Below are 24,919 nucleotides of genomic sequence, written 5' to 3'. Positions count from 1 at the left end.
AGCTAGTTTCTGATGTACTGGACACAATTCACTTAGTAGGTGACCCTGTCACCCCAACCTCCACTCCCCCCCCCTTTCCCATTTGGCATCCTTTGATTGCAAAAAATGTAAGTAAAAGGACAGAACAGCGACTGCAGCCAATCAGTTGTAGCTGTGGTTAGGGTATTCTGACAAAATGTAATAGCCTAGCACATGGATTTTTCCATCTGTGATGAAGGCCTCATGCACACAGGCGGACTCCGTAGTGACGGAGTCCGCCTGCTCCCGCCAGATCTCAGCTGAGCCGACGGATGACAAGCTCCTCTCTGCTCACTGAGCGGGGAGGGGCTTGTCGGGCACCGCTGTCCTCCTATGAAGCGATCTGATGAAAACGGACAGCATGTCTGTTTTCATCAGATCTTACCCGATCCGATCAGATCTTACCCGATCCGATCCGCATGGACGGATGGGGACGTGGCCGCCATACGTCTGTTTTTAGTGGGTCGGATGTCAGCGGACATGTCTCCGCTGACATCCGCCGCTCCATAGCGATGCATGGAGCGGCCGTTCAGGTCTGTGACAGACGGACCCGAACGGCCCGTAGTGTGAATGAGGCCTTAAGGTGTAGATGGGGAAATCTATCCAGCTGACTGAATTAAAAAAAAGCAGTAGTATATGGCCACTTATAAGCCCTACACTCTAAAATCTGATTGTACAATTCCATTTAAAGTTACCAAAACTGTGTAATGTGAGGACAAACCTTTACAAACCAATAATGTTCTATTTATTCACAAAGTCCCTTGCATTTTACTTTTTTAGATTAAAAGTGGGAGTAAACTCCCATGAATGATTTCTACCTATAGGTAAGCCTATAGTAAGACTTACCTATAGGTACTGTAAATATCTCCTAAACATGCACCGCTTAGGAGATATTTACTTGTAAAACCAGCAGTGACGTCATTGGCGCATGCGCTCTGAAAGAATGGCATACCCGCAGGGGTGTATTTAGGTTTTGTGCTGCCCTAGGCTTGACTAAACTCGTGCATCCCCTAATTTAAATATGACCCACCCCTTCCTGTCAAGGACACACCCCTTGCGGTTTAAGACCCACCCAGAAATTTCCAAGTGGGGACACTAGTTCTGATGGCCTGGGGGGGGCAATGGATTCCCTTAATTTGCATAGATTTCCTCTTACTTCCTGTTTGGCTATGGGACAGGAAGTGAAGGGAAATCTCTACAATGGGGCAGGGATAATAAAAAAGTAGAAGCAACGCCCCCCCCCCCCACAGTTGCAGAATGAAAACCGCCCACATACTGGAAGCAGTGCGGCCGATTTATGGGGGCGCTAAACTAATTTGCCTGTGTAGTGCAAGCCGGCGGGGACACTGTCTGTGCTGCCCCCCTGCAAAGTGCTGCCCTAGACCTGGGCCTTGTTGGCCTAGGCCAGGATACAGCATTGCATACCCGTGCCTTTCCTTCAGAGCCCTGTGCTGTGAACAGCAGCTCAGCGTACATTTGTGGGAGTGATGTAGTTGCGGCCTGTCCAATCAAAGGACCTGAGGCCGCCAACCTGGAAGTAAGACCAGGTAAAGATGGAAGGCCTGTCAATGGTGACAGAGGTGTTTTAGGTTAAAGCAGGGGTTCACCCTATTAAAAGTTTTTTTTTTTTATTATACCATTACATTCGGCATCGTAGCGCGAGCTACAGTATGCCGGTCTTACATTTTTTATCCCCGTACTCACTGTGCTATGGATCATTGAAGATTCCGGGGAATGGGCGTTCCTCTGGTGAGAGAAGGTGATTGACGGCCGGCCCTGGCACGTCACGCTCCTCCGGAAATAGCCGAAATAGGCTTGGCTCTTCACGGCGCCTGCGCATAGCCTGTGCGCAGGCGCCGTGAAGAGCCGAGACCTACTCCGGCTGTCTTCTGACGTGCCAGAGCCGGCCTTCAATCATCCTCCCTCTCCATAGGCACGCCCATTCCCCGCGGGAGTCGGAATCTTCAATGATCGATAGCACAGTGAGTACAGGGATTAAAAATTTAAGACCGGCATACCGTAGCTCGCGCTACGATACCGAATGTAATGGTATAATGATGTTGAGGAGGGTGAACCACCGCTTTAAGTTTTACTTACATTATAGCTTTGCCTTGCAGGTTTAAAAAAAAGCCGGCGGTTTATTGAACTCACCATAAAATTCAATGGGAGGTAAGTCTTTAAAATCAGTTTTGTCAATAGTTAAGGGATTGATGTGTTCATGCACACATAGGCTTTTAATTAACATTTTTTGGCAGGAGAGTTTAGTGGCAGAAAAAAAATACAGACAGCTCCTAAACTGTATATATAAAAGTGGATAGTTGGATTACGAGCATAATCCGTTCCAGGAGAATGCTTGTAATCCAAAGCACTTGCATATCAAAGCAAGTTTCCCCATAGAAGTCAATGGAAATAAAGATAATTTGCTCCGCATTGACTTCTATTGCATGCAATACCGCATGTGGTCAGAGGTGGGGGGTGCCGGAGAGACTCGGAAATACTCAAAAACATTCGGAAACAGAGTATTTCCAAATGGCTCAGAGTGACGCTGGCACCCCCGTACCTCTGGCCAAATGCAGTACTGCACACCGCAGAAGCTTGAATCCTGCTTGACAACACTCGCAAACGGAGTCAGAATTTTGAAGAAAAAGCTTGTATTTTGCGAAACGCACGGAATTACTTGCAATCCGAGGTTCCACTGTATATACCATATTTATCGGCGTATAACACACACTTTTTCTCTCTGAAAATAGGGGGGAAATCACGTGTTATACGCCGATAGCGTACCTCGGAGGAGAAGGAGGGGGACGAGCGCCGCTGGAATCACTGAGCCGTCATGTCCTGTTTACTCTGACATCACACACACGTCCCGCCTCCGCCACCGACATTGGACCAGTGTTCTGTCAATCACAATAGCTGGTTCAATGGCGATGGCGGAGGCGGGACTGTGTATGTGACTGCCGACTGAGAGCCGAGTACTGTAAACAGAAGATGACAGCTCAGTGATTTTGGCGGCGCTCATCCCCCTTCTGATTTCCTGCACTGCATGAGAGATGGTAAGGCTGCAGATAGGCATCAAGCTGCATTGGATGGGGGCAGATCAGGCTGCAGATGGTCACAGAGGCTGCATTGAAGCTGCAGATGGGCATTGAGGCTGCATTGGATGGGCGCAGATCAGGCTGCAGATGGGCACAGAGGCTGCATTGAGGCTGCATTGGATGGGTGCAGATCAGGCTGCAGATGGGCACAGAGGCTGCATTGAGGCTGCAGATGGGCATCAGGCTGCATTGGATGGCCGCAGATCAGGCTGCAGATGGGCACAGAGGCTGCATTGAAGCTGCAGATGGGCATCAGGCTGCATTGAGGCTGCAGATGGACACTAATCAGGCTGCATTGATTGGCATTGACCATTATTTTGCTTCAAAGTGGTTTATTTAAAAAAAAAAAAACGTTTTTTTTATTCCTGAATTTTTCCTCTTAAATTGGGGTACGTGTTATACGCCGATAAATAAATACGGTACATCTCAAATGTTGACAAACAGAATGTACCTCATGTAACCATGTTAAGTACACACATCCTCCAGTGTGTTATGCGGTGTACCTAACCGAAACTAGGCTGGTCTGTTTGGACATTGCACAAGCCGCATCTGAACGAGCTCACGTGGGCTAAGTCCAGGAGTATTCCAGCCATGGTACCCATAGCCATTTAAACTTTTCTGAGCATCCCCTGTGTTGGTACACATATTTTTCAAAAATAAGGGTGTGGCCCATGTGTGTTAACAACATTTGAAGGGGGTTCTTGCGATTTCGAGAGCAAAAGCAGTACTTTATGCTCGCTGTATCACGGGAGCGCGCCCGCAAGGACTCCACACAATGCGAGGGAGTTCACATGAATGTGTGGAGTTCTTGCGGGGTGAACCAGAGACAGCCGCTGAGGGACCCCAGAAGATGTGGATTAGGGCCACAGTGGAGGTAAATATAACAAGTTTATAACAACCCCTTTAAGGGTACCCAAGACAGCTGTCCAATAACTGTGTAATTTAGGGCATCTCCAGAGAAGGTGGACGAGGTCACCCCTTTCTTGTTTATGTCTATAACACAAGGGGTCAGCTATTAAGCCCATTTTATCCAATTTGGCAGGTGTGAGTTGGGCTCCCAAAACTATTTATAACTGAGATAGTTGCGCTATGCGCACACCATTTCTCCTGTGCTAATAAGCACACATTTGGTCTACTGATATAATGCATCTTACCCCCAATATCTATGCGAAAAAATAAAAGCCCATAACCCAAATCGCATTCTGCGATCCACAAATCAAAACCTACTCCAAATACCCAAAGCCAGATACAAGTCCAAAGGAGATCGAAGATTTGCAGTCCAGGGACCTCGGCTGTGGAATGCGCTACCAACTACCATCCGACTAGAGTCCGACCACTTGGCCTTCAGGAGAAAGATTAAAACCCATCTCTTTTGAGGTCAAGGGGTTTCCTTACCCATGAAATGGAACAGCGCCCAGAGGCGATTCAGTTTGCATGTGTTGCGCTTTACAAGTTTCTCACTCACTCACCCAGGGCCGGTGCAAGGATTTTTCCAACTCAGGCGAAGGTGCATTTTGACGCCCCCCCCCCCCCCCCCGGCACGCATGCACGCACTGAAAGAGCCTCTTTTTTCACTCCAATGCGAAAGCCAGAGAGCTTTCACACTGGAGCAGTGCGCTGGCAGGATGCTCAAAAAAGTCCTAGTAGCTGCATCTTTGAGGCGCTGTAGGAACGGTGTACACACTGCTTCTAAAGCGCCCCTGCCCATTGAAATTAATGGGCAGTGCCACTGAATCGCCAGCAAAGCGTCGCTGCAGCGGTGCTTTGGGGAGCTTTGCGGCCGGTTTTAACCCTTTTGGGCCTCTAGCAGTGTGCTGGCAGGATGCTCAAAAAAAGTCTTTGAGGCACCCCGCTAGTGGCCGAATAGCGCCGCAAAAACGACAGTAAAATGCTGCTAAAATAGCGCCCCAGTGTGAAAGTAGCCTAAGTCATGTGCCAGGCACATGACCAAACAGATGCAAGCAGCCAATCAAATATAGTACTTGCTCAATATGGATTAAATAAATTAGAATTATGTATAGCCATAGATAATAATAAAGTGATTTGTGCAACAGCAGGTACTACTTGCACAAATCACTTTATTTATGATATCTATGGCTATGCATAATTCGAATTTATTTAATCCATGTTGAGCAAGTACTATACATTTTGGCTGCTTGGCACTGTCTGGCAGTTAGAACCTGGTTCACAACATGATGATACAATGCAACAACATACATGGCTGGCCTCACCTGTTGCTGCAGTGTGCTGCTGCCTGGGCCTGGTTTTTGGGTTCCCGGTTCCCTAATTGCAAAGTCTCTCTGTCCAGGCTCAGTCCTCCACTCCTCACGTGAAAAGTTTGACAATTTTCCGCCCTGCTCCCAGGGCCGGCGCTTGCGCCGTAAGACAAGTGCCCATGTTGCCTTGCGCTAGCGTCGGCCCTGATCTTACCCATCATTCTATTTCTCGTATATACCCTAATAAACAGACATCACCATAGCTTACGTCTCAACTTTGTCAGCAGCACTGCCCAGTGACCAGTCTGCTCTGCTTTTGTATTTGTACATGACAAAAGCATTCACAAAACAAGAAGTGATGGCTCCAGCAGCCAATTGCCTCCTCCATGGGAAGTGACATCACAGGATGTGACCTCCACAAAGGAAATTACCTAACAGGAAATCCTTCCAACAGGATTAGTCAATACAAACAACAACATGAATAATGGCTAAGGTCTTATGGGCGTGTCTGGGCAGGAAAAGTGTGTATGTATGTTTTTAACAAAAGAAGCCGCATGGCTTTAAAACATGGACGTTCTCCCTGACCATGACAATTCATAAGCTCCTGTATTACCGCTGATAGGAATCCTTATTTTGCGTTATTCCAGAGAACAACGCATACCCGGATTATACTACCGTTCCTGGGGATGGTAGGCTATCTGCAGATGTATGCTACGAATCCCAACCGTGCTGATCAGACACAGCAGAGACAAGAGCTTACATCCGCCTATAACTGATAATGTCCTTGCAGAGTGAACATATCTCCCCAGACGATCGTTCTGTTAATTTCGCACAGGGGCCCTTCTCCAGCGGACATATTCCCACTCTGCAAATACCTCTCTCCAATCCCAGGAAGTTTTCCACTACCAGATGGGACTCAACCAGCGTCAGTCTGCCCCAGTTAGCTCTTTAGAGCGGGCTGTGGGAGTACTAAAACTGGGCGACACTATGACAATACATATTAAATACATCTTCATAAAATTTCCACAACAGGATTCATAAAGCATCCCATAACTGACCCCGTGTTTGTAAGAATTTTTTTTTTTATTTTTACAAATTGCAATGAGCAAGGACAAAATCACATTCAGTGGCAAATTTTAAGTCCAACAAGCCGCGGTAACATGACTGCAATGCACGCTAATGTTCATTACATGTGTTGATGCACTGCAGTGTCATTCATTCAGTCTGATGCAATGTGCTACCAAAATGCTACATTTTTGCTCCGTCACAGCTTGTCAAGAGAATGTGCAATCTGATCATAATATGTGTGGCTACAGCCATTATATTTCCTGACAAAATGTCACCCAAAGACTGAAATCTTTTTAGACATGTATATTCCTTAGCCTGGAGGTCTCTGTTCTGCTAAGTTTAGACTTGTATCTAAACCGCTGCTCTTCTGAAAAGTGATCTGGGTCAGGTGGCTTTACAGAAGTGTCTGACAGATGGTGATGAAGAAGCGATGTGACATCTCCTTGTCACCTGTTTTATCAACCCCATAATTGCGGCACCAGTGGGCTGCCATGCCATGTGCATTGTATATGCGGCTAGCGGGCCGTTTGTGGCCTTTCCCCATTCGCTTTATACAAGCAGGGCCGGTGCTACCACTAGGCAGCCGCCTAGGGCACACTGCTGCCTAGGGCACTGGTGTTCCTACTCTCTTCTCTCTGCAGCAAGAAACTAAGTCTCAGCATCAGCAGGCAGCTGCCACTCCATTCGTATATAGTCTCAGAAACACAGCTGCAGTGGAGGACTGTGTCTTGATTCCTGTATGAATGAAAGCAAGCAAACATGCATTGATGGGCGCTGGAGAGGCTGCATTAATGGGTGCTGGTGACGCTGCATTGATGGGTGCTGGTGACGCTGCATTGATGGGTGCTGGTGAGGCTGCATTGATGGGTGCTGGTGACGCTGCATTGATGGGTGCTGGTGAGGCTGCATTGATGGGAGCTGGTGAGGCTGCATTTTATGAGCACTTCATTAAAAAGATGGAGTATACATGGGCAGAGCAAAGGGGATGGAGTCATGGGTGGAGCCAAGGAGGATGTCAAAATTAGGTTTCGCCTAGGGTGTCGAAAATCCTTGCACCAACCCTGTATACGAGGAATAATTGTTGCCATAGGCATGAAGCATTGTCAGGGAAGGGCTGGCAGCCTTAGGCCTGGGGGACAAGTCCAGTCAAGTGGCCCATAGAGCGTGGAAAAGTGATGGATCGAGGAAAACAGTCTAAGATTTTTCATGATCACAAGAGTCCGCACAGAGGCCCCCCTTACATCAGAGTCCACACAGAGGCCCCCCTTACATCAGAGTCCACACAGAGGCCCCCCTTACATCAGAGTCCGCACAGAGGCCCCCCTTACATCAGAGTCCGCACAGAGGCCCTCTTTACATCAGAATTCCGCACAGAACCCATATACATCAGATGTAAGGGGTGTTCTGGGAAACTTGATTTAAGGGTGCATGCTGTGGACTATTGTGTAAAGAGGGTCTCTGCTCACCCAAAGCCTGCCCCCTCCCCTTTAACAAAGTCCACAGAGCAACCCTTTTTATACACTGGGAGGCAGGAGAGACTAGAGAGGGTGAGCTTACCTGGATGGAGGCTGGGGCGCAGGCAGGCTGTCTGATGCTTTTTTGGGTTCAAACTTCCTGTCCACACATGCCCGGGGAGTGTGGGCGGGCAGACTCAGAAGGAGGAGGAGCAGATGAGCTCTATCTCTCCTCGTGTCTGTGCAGAGAGAGAAGGGGATGTCAGCGTTGGTGTGCGCTGAGGCTGAGCTATGTGTGAGACGAGACATAGCTCAGCTCTGGGGCCATCTACCTCGGAGCTGACACAGGCACGGCTGCACAGTGGGAGGTGAGCAGCGGCCGTGACCTATGTTAACAGAGCTCCAGCAGGCATATTCCTGCTTTGCAAAAACAGCATTTGGTAGTGGTGGCCGGTGGCTGTGCATAGTGTCACCAGCCTGGGGGGAGATTTCCACCCTGCCCCCCCTGCCAGCCCTCCCCTGAGCATTGTAACCGCGGCATGTGAACACCCGTTTGCTGTTTAAAGTGTGAGTCCACCCGAACACTGACATCCCTGCATCTACAGACATCCACAATCTAACACTAACCCTGTAAAGAAGAAATCAGTATATATACTTTTTTTGAAGCCGATCTCCAGCGGCAGAAGCTCTGCAGAGGACACAGACGACAGCGGCCGTGAAATGAATGGGAAGTGATGTCACCCATAGACTTACTATGGGGCTTCCGTTGTTGGCTGTGTCCTCTACACTCACCTCCACAACAAAGCCGCGGCTCACCGCGGGATCGGGTCAGATCGGCTTCAAAAAAAGGTATATATACTGATTTCTTCTCTACAGGGCTACACACGACCGGATTTCCCGTCAGATAAAAAAACAAAGGTTTTCCCGACGGAATTCCTCTCAAGCCTGCCTTGCATAAACACGGTCACATAAAAGTCAGGTGAACTTTTGACTGCCAAGAACGCGGTGACATAAAAGACTGCGACGAGCCGATAAAATGTAGTTTAATTTCGAACATGCATCTAATTGTTTTCGAACGTGCACGTTTTTTTTCCCAGCAGGAAAAAAGAGACCTGCTCTCTTTTTCCCCCCGCAGTTTTCCCATCGGAAAACTGTGATGGAGCATACACACGGAATTCCCGACCAAAAGCTCTCATCGCAGTTTTTCTGACGGGAAAACCGGTCGTGTGTGTGGGGCATAAGTGTTAGATCGTGGATGTCTGTAGACGTAGATATTTTACTATTAGGGTAGACTTCTCCTTTAAAGCAGGGGTTCACCCAAAAATAAATTTTTAACATTACATTCAGCCGAGTTGTCCTAATGACAATCGGTTGTTTTTTTTTTTTTTTTTGTACATACCTTATTTTCACCGCCGCTTCCATGTATGTCTTCTGCGGGACTGGGCGTTCCTAATTGATTGACAGGCTTCCGACCGTCGCATACAGCGCGTCACGAGTTGCCGAAAGAAGCCGAACGTCGGTGCGGCTCAATACGGCGCCTGCGCACCGACGTTTGGCTTCTTTTGGCAACTCGTGACGCGCAGTATGCGACGGTCGGAAGCCTGTCAATCAATTAGGAACGCCTAGTCCCGCAGAAGACATACCCGGAAACAGTGGTGAAAATAAGGTATGTACGAAAAAAAAAAAAAAAACAGCCGATTGTCATTAGGAGAACTCGGCTGAATGTAATCTTAAAAATGTATTTTTTGGATGAACCTCCACTTTAAGGACTGGAGGGCTAAAAAAGCTCACCAACCCCAAGTCTATTCCAGCCCTAATTACTGCAGCTACTCCTCTGGAGTTTTCAACAAGCCGGGGCTCAGTTTCGTTTCTCACTCTGTTTCTTTTTAACACATCTCTGACTACTAAAGTCCATCAGTTTCAGGTCACTGACCGCAGTCGCAACCGAGAAGAGGGTGCGGCGCATGCGTAGATCACCGGCAAGTGTCTTAGTAGCCTGAGAGTGACATCCGCGCACGCGCAGTACCCCGGCATGTGTACCAGAAGCCTGAGAGAGAGTGACATCCGCGCATGCGCAGTGCCCCGGCATGTGTCCCAGGCTTCTCTGATCTCCACTTCCGCAAGCTTCGGACAGCAGCCGAGGAGGAGGCAAGAGGCGGAGGAGGCGTTGGATAGGTTAGTGCTGGAGAACTGTCATTGTACAGGTGTGCTGTCCATGGCTGTGACCTGTCAGGTGTCATCCTTGTGCACATGTGACTGGGCTTGATGATAGGAAGGGGGCTCCATAGATGTTCTGTGCCTCTGGGTCACACCATGTCCTTGGTGCTCCTGGACACGTGATAGTCTGTGTGTGTGTGTGGACACATTTCTATGAGAACTCTGATCCTTCATCCTCATTATAGTGCAATGTGATCTCCCTGTGCTGATCACAGCTCCTGATCTCATTGATCTCCCTGTGCTGATCACAGCTCCTGATCTCATTGATCTCCCTGTGCTGATCACAGCTCCTGATCTCATTGATCTCCCTGTGCTGATCACAGCTCCTGATCTCATTGATCTCCCTGTGCTGATCACAGCTCCTGATCTCATTGATCTCCCTGTGCTGATCACAGCTCCTGATCTCATTGATCTCCCTGTGCTGATCTCATTGATCTCCCTGTGCTGATCACAGCTCCTGATCTCATTGATCTCCCTGTGCTGATCACAGCTCCTGATCTCATTGATCTCCCTGTGCTGATCACAGCTCCTGATCTCATTGATCTCCCTGTGCTGATCACAGCTCCTGATCTCATTGATCTCCTTTCTATCACTTCCCAATACAGCTCAGTGCCCAGCATGTCCTAGACAGGAGGAGGTCAGAGGTCAGGACGAGGGCACATCACAACGCGGCAAAGTAAGGCAAGGATCCCACACTGTGCCCTGCTTTCTGCATGTAGGCAGAACATTCATTTCAGTGGGCTGTCCTACCCACAGAAATACAGGGAACCGATAAGATTATCAGACAATCGCAGATCGAATCTGATAAGTTTACTAATGTCAGCAAAATTATCGTACGACAATAAAAATCCGCAAGTGACGTCATGTGTTGTAATGCATTTGTATTGCATTTTTGAACGACGGCTGTACTGATTAAATGAAAATCGTACGATCTGGCAGATGAACTGCCATGATTGGCTCTAAAAAGCTCTGTACTAATGATTCGATTATCGTACAATCGATTCGAAAGCGGTATTTTTCGTAAGTTTTCTCTGATCGTGTGTATGGGGCTTAACTCCTCTCCCCCCCCCCCTTTTTTTCAGACTTGCGTTATCGCCTCATCACCATGTGATTTGGCGCTCATGAAAACCTGCTGCATTTGCACACAATTTTGCAAGCATTCCCTGCATTAAGGTAAAATGTGCACGTGTGTACACACATAAATCACACCTCCCCAACTTATCAGTAGATAAGCCGACCTAACTCAGAATCTACGCCGACCTATGTTTAAGCGTATGCTCAAACAGAGATACATTTAAACATGCGCCGTCCTATCTTAGATTGCAATATTTTGGATAGCCGCTAGGTGGCGCTTCCATTGTGGTCGGCGTAGAATATGTAAATGAGTTGATACGCCGATTCACGAACGTACGCCCGGCCGCCGCAGTCGATTTACGCCGTTTCCGTAAGGCATTAGCAGGCCTAAAGTTATTCCATCTATTAGATGGAATAGCAATGTTAAAGTATGGCCGCCGTTCCCGCCGCGAGATTCAAATTTTTTACGTCGTTTGCGTAAGTCGTCCGCAAATCGGGATTTATGTAGTTTACGTCCACGTCGAAATCAATAGGCCCATACGGCGTACTTAGCCGCAATGCACACTGGGAGATGTAGGCGCCCGGCGCATGCGCAGTAACAAAAAAACGTCAAGCCTTATTAGCATTAAACACGCCCCCTTCCACACATTTGAATTTGGCGCCCATACGCCCGCCCGCTTTAGGCTACGCCGCCGTATATTAGAAGGCAAGTATATTGAGAATCATTACTAGCCTAGCTAATTTACGGTGGCGTAGCCTAAACACGCTAAGCTACGCCGCCGTAAATTTAATCCAATGTACCTGAATCTACCTAATAGTATTTGAATAATTGGCGTTCTGGAAGACTTTTTAAGCACAAATGCAGGCATATATGTGTGTAAATGCGCTCACTATACAGCCATACTCGTGTTTTTGCACAGGAACTTCCTGTCTGTTTTTACATCAGTTCTGTGTGTAAGGAACATTAGTGATTGGAAAGGCTGAAAGTGTTTTTTTTTTTTTTTTTTGCCTTCTGTGTGCAGAAGCCCCCCTAATACTTACAGAGGCCCCTCTAGATCCAGCGATTGTTGCAGGTATGTCTCCGCTGCCCGGGATTCCACTCATTATTGGTTGAGACAGCAGTTTGGTGCCATTGGTTCCCGCTGCTGTCAGTCAGCCAATGAGGAGGGAAAGGGGGTGGGGCTGGGCTACCACTTCATGTCTGAATGGACACAGGGAGCTGTGGCTCGGCTCTGGTGCCCCCATAGCAAGCTGCTTGCTGTGGGCGTACTCAACGGTAGGGAGGGACCAGGAGCACCGAAGAGGGACCTGAGAAGAGGAGGATCTGGGCTGCTCTGTGCAACAGCAAGTAAGTATAACCATGTTTTTATTTTTAAAGTGGTTGTATACCCTCATGGTATACTTGCACCTACAGGTACGCCTACATTAAGGCTTACCTGTAGGTGCTTGCAATATCTCCTTAACCATTTAACCCCCGGACCATTTTTCTGGTCAAAGACCAGAGCACTTTTTGCAATTCGGCACTGCGTCGCTTTAACTGACAATTGCGCGGTCGTGCGAAGTGGCTCCCAAACAAAATGTGCGTCCTTTTTTTCCCCACAAATAGAGCTTGTGACAATTTAGAAAAAAGAATATTTTTTTTACTTTTTGCTATAATAAATATCCCCCCCCAAAAAAAAAAAAAAAAAAAAAAAAATATATATATATATATATATATATATATATATATATATATATATATATATATATATATATACTATTTTTTTTTCCTCAGTTTAGGCCGATACATATTCTTCTAAATATTTTTCGTAAAAAAAATCGCAATAAACGTTTATTGATTGGTTTGCGCAAACGTTATAGCATTTACAAAATAGGGGGTAGTTTCATGGCTTTTTTATTATTTCTTTTTTTACTAGTAATGGCGGTGATCAGCGATTTTTTTTTTTCCGGTACTGCGACATTATGGCGGACACTTTTGACACATTTTCAGGACCATTGTCATTTTTATATCGATCAGTGCTAAAAAAATGCATTAATTACTATAAAAATGCCAATAACAGGGAAGGGGTTAACACTAGGGGGTGGGGAAGGGGTTAAGTATGTTCCCTGGGTGTGTTCTAACTGTAGGGGGGGGTGGCCTCACTAGGGGAAATTACTGATCGCTGTTCATACATTGTATGAACAAATGGTCAGGCATTTCTCCCCTGACAGGACCGGGAGCTGTGTGTTTACACACACAGCTCCCGGTCCTCGCTCTGTAACAAGCAATCGCGGGTGCCCGGTGGCGATCGCGCCCGCCATGCACACGCACGGCCGCTTCGAGAGCCCGACGTATAGCTACGGGCTCTCGCGCAGGGGAGCCGACCTGCCATGGCTGGTCGGTAAGTAGTTAACCTACATGGTTAAGGAGATATTTGCGGAAAAGCGCGTGCCGATGTCTACGGCGCATGTGCGTCGTAGACAATAGCGCAGGCACACTGAGCACGGCGACTCTTGAATGGGAGCCTACCAGAAATGTGCGCATGCGCAGGGATCGTACCGATCCATGCACGGGAGTGTTGTCATCGCTGCTCCGGCCAGTTACAGAGCCGGAGCGGCGATACCCGGAAGTCGCTCCGGGGAATCATGGCGGCGACAGAGGACGTGTCCGAGGACCGCTGCGGGGGCTTCGATCTAAGGTAAGTAATTGATATTGAGCTAGTTTGCTAGTCATACTAGCTTATTATCCCTTGGCCTTGCAGGTTTTTTTTTTTATTATTATTTTTAAGGGTATACAACCGCTTTAACAAAAAACAAACAAAAAAAAAAGGCTTTACAATCACTTTAATTTCAACCTGGTTATCTATATTGGGAAGATGTATTCTTATTTGAAGGATACTTTTACATGGCAGTTGGCAGCTGTTTCATACACGCAGACCTTTGAGCCCTTGTTCACATTGGAGTGACTTGTCAAATCGCATGACAAGTTGCACCCTATTGTCGGCAATGGCCATGTTCAAATTGATGCAACGCTGACCTTGCGCTGCCAAATTGATTTGAAAAAGTAATTCCTGCACTACTTTTGGTTATTTCGGGTGCGGCTCGAATTGACATTTGTGCATGAAGCCGCACAGATGTCTTTAACCACTTCCGGACCGCCGCATGTACATTTACGCTGGCAGAATGGCACGGACAGGCACATCAACGTACCTGTACGTGCCTGCCTAGACGTGGGTCCGATCGGGAACCCCCCCGTACATGCGGCGGTTCCCGTGGCTTCAGGAGCGATCCGGGACGAGGGCGCGGCTATTCGTTTCTAGCCGCCCCCTCGCGATCGCTCCCTGGAGCTGAAGAACGGGAAGAGCCGTATGTAAACACGGTTTCCCCGTGCTTCACTGTGGCGGCTGCATCGATCGAGTCATCCCTTTTATAGGGAGACTCGATCGATGACGTCAGACCTACAGCCACACCCCCCTACAGTTGTAAACACACACTAGGTGAACCCTAAATGTTACAGCGCCCCCTGTGGTTAACTCCCAAACTGCAACTGTCATTTTCACAATAAAGAATGCAATTTAAATGCATTTTTTGCTGTGAAAATGCCAATGGTCCCAAAAATGTGTCAAAATTGTCCGAAGTGTCCGCCATAATGTCGCAGTCACGAAAAAAATCGCTGATCGCCGCCATTAGTAGTAACAAAAATAAATAAAACTATCCCCTATTTTGTAAACGCTATAACTTTTGCGCAAACCAATCGATAAACGCTTATTGCGATTTTTTTTTTTTTTACAAAAAATAGGTAGAAGAATACGTATCGGCTTAAACTGAGGGGAAAAAAAATTGTATATATGTTTTTGGGGGATATTTATTATAGCAAAAAGTTAAAAATATTGAATTTTTTTCAAAATTGTCGCTCTATTTTTGTTTATAGCGCAAAAAATAAAAACCGCAGAGGTGATCAAATACCACCAAACGAAAGCTCTATTTGTGGGAAAAAAAGGACGCCAATTATGTTTGGGAGCCACGTCGCACGACCACGCAATTGTCTGTTAAAGCGACGCAGTGCCGAATTGTAAAAACCCCTTGGGTCATTTAGCAGCATATTGGTCCGGTCCTTAAGTGGTTAAAGTCGCGCCCAAAGTTGCACTGTGACTTGCAGCTTTGAAATCGTTCAATGTCAGATAAAGTTGCACAATTTCAAAGCCTCATTCAATGTAAACGAGGGCTGAAGGCTCTTTCTGTCAGGATCACCAGGTGAGGTTGCAAACTCTTAAAGACACAATAACAAAAAGAAGGCACCCAGCGGGTATATTGAAAGGAAGCATTCTTCAGTTAGATTTTGAGCTTTAGATACATTTATGTGTCTGGAAAACCCAGAACTAACCATAAGTCAGCATCTCTGACTGTATTACAGCAGGTATCCGGCAGAGGTCCCCCAGCTGAAGAATTGCCATAGTGTGGAAAAGTTTAGCAAAGGAGAAATGAAATCTATCCTGCTGTAGTAATCTGGCACCATCTAGCGAAGAGAGGTGTACAGCATTTGTTTCTGGCTCTTATATGTAATTGTGTCCTACTGTAATCATTATATTTTCTTTTCAGGAAGACAGTATGTATAAACTTCTTTTTACATACCGAATTGGACTTGGATTGATTGCTGGTGTCGCCTCTGGAGTTGTAGTTTACTTGGTGTATCAGAGACATCGGAAGGAGAAGAAAAAGGTTTTCTCAAAGCAAAATGGATATCGTATACGCACACTATCAGAGCGTGATAATGTCGCTACGTCATCAAATTATTCACAAGGTATCTATTTTATATTGTCTTTTTTTCTTTACATCACGGTTGAAAGCTACCAAAAAAGATTACATTGCTGTGTCATTTATATTATTGTATTTTGTGCTCAATTTTAGCGCTATCAGGAAGGGAAGATGTGGTGGTTGTATCTCATGGGGAACAGATGGAGTTGTTGAACCGCCTGGACTATGTTCTTGGCAGCATTACAGAAGTGAAGCAGGAGGTTGAATCTTTGCGGAACAGTCTTCATGGGTTAGCCGAAGATATTGTAGGAGAAATTCGGTGAGTATTGTCTTTCACATGAACACAAAGTTATGATGTCTCCGATCAGTAATGCTCTTGAATTTTAAATCGGGTACTAGTATTGGTACCAATAACGAGCATTTGCACGAGTACTTGGAATCGTGCAAATGTTCTGATGCTTCATCCGATACCTGCAGCCAGCTCTGTTGTACCGTGCCCAGCGTCCTTAGCATAGTGGGGGGACCCGGGCAGCCTCACAGATGAGCAGGGCAGTTATAATCCCCAATCTCCCTGTATAGCTTTCAATAAAGCAGCTGACAGCTTTCTTCTCCTCCTCTCCCCCCCCCCCCCCCCTGCAGCTGTCAGCTGCGTTTATTGAAAGCTATACAGAGAGATCGGTGCTTATACCCCCCCCCCCCCGGACCGTCCCTCGTGTCCTCCTCCGGGTTCTCCTCTGTGTCTAGTCAGTGTTTTCGTGTACTTTGTGTGGTGCTTTTTACTAAGAGATGTGAAGGATTTTATTTGAAAGACAATCCATTACTCTTGAAACGGAACATAATGTCCCAGAGGTGTTCTATTGGAAAATGTGGGGCCATTCAATGGTATCAATTCCTTCATCCTCCATGAACTGGCTGCATACTCTCGCCACATGAGGCTGGGCATTGTTGTGCACCAGGAGGAACCCAGGACCCACTGCACCAGTGTAGGGTCTGACAGTGGGTCCAAGGATTTGGACGATTGCCCACTTGTTATTATGAAGAGTCTCTCGCTCTTGGTCACAATTTGCAGCCGTCCCGCCCCCTGCCTTGCTAATAGGCTGACATTGTCGGCTATTATTTTTATAGCAGAGACCCTAAAATAGCAATTGTTGCAATTTTTTATGTCACTATTTTTCTGGAAAAAATACCCTATAATGAATTCTAATACAAAAAAAACATAATACATAGCCCAAGTTTTAGTAACATATAAAAGATGATGTTATACCGAGTAAATGGATACCTAACCTGTCACGCTTTAAAACTGCGCATGCTTGTAAAATAGCGACAAACTAAGATACCTCAAAATCTCCATAGATGATGCTTTTAAATTTTTACAGGCTACCTGCTTAGAGTTGCAGAGGCGGTCTAGCACTAATATTATTGCCCTCATTCTAACATTCGCAGCAATACCTCACATGTGTGGTGCAAACATAGTTTACATATGTGTTTACATCTGCGTGCGAGCATGACGGAAGGGGGGCTTTACATAACTTTTTTATTTTTTTACACTGCCCCTATTTTTTTTTTTTTTTTTCTTTCTTATTATTACAAGGAATGTAAACCTCTATTATAGTAGAAATGAGGGATGTCCGGCATAAGATTCCAAATCTCTCTTTTGCCTTTAAAAGCAGGTAAAAAAAAAGAGAAAAAAATGTATCTTTTAGTTAACTTCAGCCCTAGATCAGAAGTGACATCATGACGTTTCTCAGGTCCTCCAAGATCATAGAGGTGATCAGAGACATTAGACCAGCTGCGCAAACATTCGGATTGTTTCGTGGGCTTGCTGGTGAAAGCGGTATGCCCGAGAAACACAGGCGAGAGGTGGTGGTGGTGGTGGTGGTGGTGGGGGGGGGGGGGGTAGGCCGACCCCTCCTGCTGCTTCTGAAAGCGACCCAGCAGCTAATTAGCCACTGAACGCTTTTATGAGAAAATCAAATGTTGGCTGAAAAACAAATACTGGGGTTATGTCTGATAGCTTCAGACATAACCCCGGTAAACCACTTGCAAGCCACAACGTGTGTATATGTATGTATGTATGTGTGTGTGTGTGTGTGTGTATATATGTGTATGTGTGTGTGTATATATATATATATATATATATATATATATATATATATATATATATATATATATATATATATAATATAATGTGTGTGTGTTTCAGTCGGCAAGTGATAACAAACAATAACATAGCTAAATAATAAATAACAAACAATGCAACTATAAAGACTGTCACTTTTTTAAGGTAATGTATGAAGATTGTTCTAAAATGTATTTTTATGTTGCTTTCTGTTTTGTAATACTGATTCAGCATGTGACCACTGTTTTACCATAATGAAATGCAGTGTAAATTATTGGCAGAAGAATAAATACACAACAGTGAAAGTCAACTTTTGTATTTCTTCCGCAGGTCGTACCTGGAAGAGAACCAGAAGACCATCCGGCGACGGAGAGTCTTCCCCCATAGAGAGAGGACCGATTCTACTGGTTCCAGTTCTATTTATTTTACTACTAGTTCTGGGGCTACACATACCGATGTGGAGAGTGAAGGGGGGTAAGTGACATGTCATTAGTTCTGGGACGTCCTTCATTTGTGGGATATAGTGTATGTACAGACACATTGTCCACCCACTGGGGAGATTTACCCCTCTATCTAGCCTGGGGACCATTGTCACTGTGACAGAAGTGAGGGGGAATCCACTTTCTTCATCAGAGCAAGTGAGTGAAAATCACAAATTGTGAATGAGGTGAATACAATGGCACCACTATTACAGGGAACTTTTTCCAGTATGACAGGGGTAGCTTTAATTAGTTGTAATGGACAATTTAAAGCAATCATCTGTCCATTTATGTTCACATAAAGTAGAATTCCTGAGTGGGAAAGGTTTAGGGCTTTAGGCCCCTTTCACACGGGGCAGTGGAGGTGCTATACCGTCGGATTCGGCCGATAAAGGGTTAATACTGCCCACAATGCGCCTCTGCAGAGGTGCATTGCGGGCAATATTGCAGCAGTTTCCCATTGTTTTAAATGGGAAGGAGCGGTATACATGCCGCTCCTCTCACTGCTCCAAAGATTCTGCTTGCAGAAGATTTTTTTTCTCTCCTGCCAGCGCATCGCCTCAGTGTGAAAGCCCTCAGGCTTTCACATTGAGAAGGTTGGGCAGGAGTTTTTCAGGCGGTATTTAGGCGCTATTTTTTTAGAGCTGTACCGCCTGAAAAAACTCCTCAGTGTGAAAGGGGTCAAAGTTATAAGTTTGTTCTTGTCTGGGCTCCCAATGGGCAGATTTCTTTCCACTTGGTGGTGCTGTAAGAAGAAAGAACATTTTGACAATGAGAACAGAGGCAGCAACACAAACTTGACGGTGGTTCTAACCCTTCCCAACACTACTTGCTTGCACTTCCCTGCTTTATGGCTCCATGTCTTTTTTTTGTTTTATTTTTTTGGTTGAGTTGAACTAGTCTTTTTTTTATTTTATTTTTTTTCAACCTGACTAACTATATGTCGTCATGGGAAAGACTTGCTTCTCTTTCCACCCTGATGACACAACAGGAGGTAAGCAAAATCTTTCCAGTTGCGAATATACAGTGGATGACAACAAAAGCCTAACAGAGGTTTTACTCCTTCCTCACTGTCTGTCAAAATTTTCTGGAGTTCCATTTTAGTAATAATTAAGGATAAAATAATATAGTTTTATTTTTTTATTTGGTTTGCCCTCGCCTAGTACTGCTAGACTGCAGGTCAGATCAGATGCAGGTGGGTATGAACGGACACGTATCCATTTTACATCCGCCGCCCTATGGAGAAAAATGGGTGGACTGATCGGCTCCGCCTGAAAAACGGTCCACTGGTGTGAAAGGGGCATTACACTTGTTCAGGTGGCTATTGATTAACCACATTTATGCCTATAGGGCAACAATTGATTGGTTATATGCTGCAGCTATCATCCTGGTATCAAAATTTAGGGCACGATTCTCATTAACCGCTGCACGCTGATATACGTCGGCAGAATGACACGGGCAGGCAAATGGGCGTACCTGTACGTCCCTTTGAATTTGCCGCTGCGTGCCTCGGGAGTGTGCTCACAGGTCCCACAAACTTTATGTTCGCCGGCGGCCCGCGATTGTGGTGTGGAGAGGCAGAACGGGGAGATGTAAACAAGGCATTTCCCTATCCTGCCTAGTGACAGGACCGAGATCTATTGCTCCCTGTGATCGGGAGCAGTGATCGCTGTCATGTCACTGGTAGTCCATCACTCCCTAGGACACACTTAAACCCTTGATCACCCCCTAGTGTTTAACCCAGGGATCCTAAAACTATGGCCCTCCAGCTGTTGCAGAACTACACATCCCATGAGGCATTGTAACACACTGACATTCACAGACATTACTAGGCATTATGGGAATTGTAGTTCCTGAACAACTGGAGGGCCGTAGTTTGAAGACCCATGGTTTAACCCCTTCCGTGCAGTTTTTTTTTCAGTAATTAGTGGCTGTCGCTGTATAAATGACAATGGTCCCAAAATAGTGTCCGATGTGTCCGCCTTAATGTCGCAGTCCCGATAAAAATCACAGATTGCCGCCATTACTAATATAATAATAATAATAATAAAAAAAAAAAATGCATAAATCTATCCCCTATTTTGATAACTTTTGCGCAAACCAATGAATATACGCTTATTGCAGTGGATTGAGCTCACAAATTGACCTTCTGCTATTAACCTCCTTCTCATGTATGCCTTGTGGGTCTCCCAAAGTACAGCCAGGGATATGTTTCCTATATTATTTTCCTTTAAAAAATAGATTCAGCTCAGTCTCTACATCTCCAGCTATTCTAGGATTATGTAAGAGGAACTTGTCTAACCTCCAAGTCCTCTGCCTGGCATGTCCTTCAAATCAAGGACAACCACATGGCCCGAGAGAGTTATTGATTTTATTTCTATTTTTAACATCCCCCTCTAAAAATTTATGGTCTAAAAGAATGTAATCTATTCTTGAATATGAAGAGTGTACTTGTAAATAATATCTAAAGTATTTTCCTTTGATGTATAAGATGCTTCATGCATCTATTAACTGTTATTGATGTAGCTTCTGTTTGATTGCCCCAAGTTGTTCTCCCTCTGATCATAAAGATATAGGTTGAGTATCCAAGGTTGGATCAAAGACAAAATCAAAGTCTCCTGCCAATATTAATTTCCCTTCTCTGAAGCCCTCTAGTTTATTAAAACGGACCTTCAGTCATTTTTTTATCTTTACATCTATTAAATCTTCTGCTCACTTCCTGTTTCTTATCTAGTCATTAGCCTAGGCTTATGACCTCATGAACAGAGCGCGCTCTCTCTCTCTTCCCCTCTCTCTCTTCCCCCCTCTCTCTCTCTCTCTCTCTCTCTCTCTCTCTCTCTCTCTCTCTCTCTCTCTCTCTCTCTCTCTCTCTCTCTCTCTCTCTCTCTCTCTCTCTCTGGAGGGGGGGATGAGTCGTAAGAGGGCCAATGAGAGCTGGAGGTGTGTGTATGTGTAAATCCAGGAAGTGAACAGGTAGCAGCTTCAGTTGCCCACAGTTGAAATGGATGCAGCCAGACTTAGACTGCATTCACACCTTGGCGTACCTAATCGCGGCGTTTTGTCCCGCGAATTGCGGCGACAAAACGCCGCGATTGTGAATGCAGCTTACCCCCAGGTCCACATCTCCTATGCCAAACGCCGAAAGCCGCCTGAAAAAAAGGTCCGGGACTTGTTTTTACATTGCCCATAGAGGGCAATGTAAAATCATCCCTCCAGCGTCTTAGGGGCTGCTGCAGCGTCGCGCTTCAGGCGTATATACGCCTAGGTGTGAACAGAGCCTTAGTGGAGGGAGATTTCTGCAGCATGTTTGGCAAATACAGAATCTCAGTATATATAAAATAATATGCAAAGTGGTTGGAGGGAAGCTTCAGACTGGCAAAGATTTTTTTTATTACAAATTATGTGAGCAGACGGCAGTTCCTCTTTGAGAAACCTTGTCAAGAAAAGTAAAGGTCGTCTATTAGGGCAGTATACATTTACCAGTGTGCAGTCAGTATTAAAGGGACACTGAAGGCAGAATTTTTTTTTTTTTTTAAATAACAAACATGTTATACTTACCTCCGCTGTGCAGTTCGTTTTGCACAGAGTGTCCCCAAATCTGGTCTTCTGGGGTCCCTCGGCGGCTGTCTCGGCTCCTCCTCGCAAAAACTTTCCACGTTCATACGAGCTCCCTCGCATGGTGGAAAGCTTTTGCGAGCGCGCTCCTGTGATACATTGGCGGCCGACTGTATCACTTGGCCCCGCCCCCCGGCGCGCCGCATCATCCAATGGCTGCGCTGCTATCAATCCGCCCAGCCTAGCCAATCAATGGCCAGGCTGGGAACCGAAGAAGATGACAAGCACGCGCCCGGGACTTTCAAACGGTGAGGTAAGTAAAACTGGGGCTCGGGGGGGGAGGGGTCAATGCTGTCAGATGTTTTTTTACCTTAGTGCATAGGATGCATTAAGGTAAAAAAACTTTTACCTTTACAACCCCATTAAGAAAGGATACTTTAATAAATACCGTAATTATCAACATATAACACGCACTTTCATTTTAAGAGGGAAGTTTCAGGGAAAAAAAACAATTTTTTTATGCTTCATTTTTTTATTAATTCATTTTACAATATACATTCCCATACCCCTTCCCACCCTCCTCTGGAGCATACAAAAACAATAATCGTAATATATCATTAGAACAATTGTAGTTCCCCATCCTTTATAATTGGACTATTCCGCCCATCAATCGTTCCCTTGTCTTCCCTCCAGCTATGCTTCCCTCCCCTGTCAAGCACATTTATCCCACCTTCATATCCATCTGCTTTCATTCCTCTATCGTCCCCGCTTAACCTTTTGTTTCCTTAAATCTTCTCTTCATCTCTTCCCCAACTATTCATTATATTTGGATATTACTTTTTTCCCACCACTGTCTCCAGATTTTTTTCAGAGTACCTTGTCTGATGTACGTAACTCTTTTCTTCAGTATTATTGCTTTCATACTTTTGTTTTCATTTTTTACTGGTCGGTGGGAGAGCTGTTTTCCATCTCTGTGCAATCGGCCTCCTTGCCTGGAATAGGCATCTCAAAATTACAAGCTGGTTATTTCCAATTTTTCCCTCTCCCTTTACCCATTAATACATTGCATTGGTTCCAGTTCCATATTGACTTAAAAAATCTGGTCAATGATTCCCACTACTTCCCTCCCAATATCGAAATAATTTTGGACATCTCCAAAACACGTGAATCATGTCCCCTTCATTTCTTCTGCATCTGGGGCAGCTGGCATCCGGGCTTGTGACCAAACCGGAAAAGCTTGTACGGGGTATGATAAGCACTGTTTAATAAAAACAGATGAGACATCTTCTGGGTAGGTCCGTATTTACTCCCTGTGCCGCCCCAAGGCCGGGTCCTTCAATGCCGCCCACACACACAGGGGCCAAGTGATACAGTCGGCTATAGCCGCCGACTGTATCACAGGAGCGCGCCCGCAAGAACTAACCCATATGCGAGAGACCTCGTATGAAGGGGGTTAGTTCTTGTGAGGAGGATGCGAGGCAGCCGCCGAGGGACCCCAGACCAGGTTTCGGGGGCAACTCTGTGCAAAACGAGCTCCACAGTGGAGGTAAGTATAACATGTTTGTTATTTTTAAAAAAGAAAAAAATTGTGCCCCTGTCCCCAGCCAGTGGAGTGCTTCCTTACATCTCAGGTGTCACTTTCCCCAGCCAGTGGAGTGCTTCCTTACATCTCAGGTGTCCCCCCCCCCCCCCATTAGAGCCCTTCTATATCCCAGCAGCAGTGTCTCCTTCGCCATTACTGAAGGCTGAGGGGGAACAAATTAGAGGCAACCATTTTCCAGAAGACGAGTTATAAACAAGAAGGAAGCCTGCCGAGTGGCTACAATAGAAATTGAGCGGCAGTACTGCCCACCCGCCACCCCTTTCCACAACATGACAGACAGACAAGGGACAGGGGGGGTGGGCGGTGCCGCAGCTAAATTTCTATTGTAGCCACTCGGCAGGCTCCTTTATAACTAGTCTGTGGTCTTCTAGAAAATGGCCTATTAAGTGGGTCTTTTCCCTCTTTATGAATTACTATAGTCGATTCCATCATAGATGAGGGAAGTTCTCCCTTCATCGCAGACCAGTTTAGAACTCTTATAAGTTCCGGGAGCAACTCCTTCCCAAAATACTCATAAGTCTTGGCCGGGGGGCCATCTGGCCCCAGGGATTTTTGTCCCGCCATCTCTTTTACTGTTAATTGGATTTCTTCCAGTGTAATCGGCTTATCTAATTCCTTCCTATCTATCTCGGAGAGCGAGGGAATAATACATTTTTGTAAAAAGTTGTCCATTTCTTCCCTCATTTCCTCCTGTTAAGAGCTGTACAAGTCTGCATAGTAGTCCCGGAATCTATCCACTATCTCTTAAATTTTTAAATTTTAAATAAAGAACTTTGAAACAAAATTAAAGGTCAGTGCCCATCACAATGCAGCCTCACCATTGCCCCCTGATCGGTGTCCATCTGCAGCCTCACCATTGCCCCCTGATCGGTGTCCATCTGCAGCCTCACCATTGCCCCCTGATCGGTGTCCATCTGCAGCCTCACCATTGCCCATCTGCAACCTCATGCCAGATTACTCCTGCCTCGAAAGGGAGGGGGCGGGACGAGCACTGTCACATTACATAGAGCGAGATTCTCCTGTTTACTTGGCGGTCTCTTTAATACGAAGTCCTGGGACTATGTATTACAGCTGCCACTAAGTAAATAGGAGATTTTCGCTCTATGTAATCTGATGGCGCTCGTCCCTGTTCCCTCCGAGGCAGTCCAAATGCAAGTATTGGCGTATAACACGCACTTAAAATTTGCACCGGATTTTCAGGGAGAAAAAGTGTGTGTGTTATATGCCGATAAATACGGCAAGTATAGACCTTCTGGGTCTGACTCTCTTGCTTTCAAAACATATGGG

General features: G+C 45.9%; 1 protein-coding gene across 1 annotated transcript in view; it reads left to right on the top strand.

The window, feature by feature from the left end:
* The first annotated feature begins 9,918 nt into the window (after positions 1–9,918).
* Positions 9,919–24,919, top strand: part of RMDN3 (regulator of microtubule dynamics 3) — a 97,657-nt gene continuing 82,656 nt past the window's right edge. Inside the window, exons 1-4 of the mRNA XM_040333578.1 lie at positions 9,919–10,026; positions 15,721–15,922; positions 16,030–16,195; positions 18,326–18,469. Of these exons, the coding sequence (XP_040189512.1) occupies positions 15,730–15,922; positions 16,030–16,195; positions 18,326–18,469 (503 nt within the window). The 5' untranslated portion in view covers positions 9,919–10,026; positions 15,721–15,729. The remainder of the gene's footprint in view (positions 10,027–15,720; positions 15,923–16,029; positions 16,196–18,325; positions 18,470–24,919) is intronic.

This window comes from Rana temporaria, chromosome 13, assembly GCF_905171775.1.
Source record: "Rana temporaria chromosome 13, aRanTem1.1, whole genome shotgun sequence".
Classification (NCBI taxonomy): Eukaryota; Metazoa; Chordata; class Amphibia; order Anura; family Ranidae; genus Rana; species Rana temporaria.
This window is presented reverse-complemented; position numbering and strand designations above follow the sequence as displayed.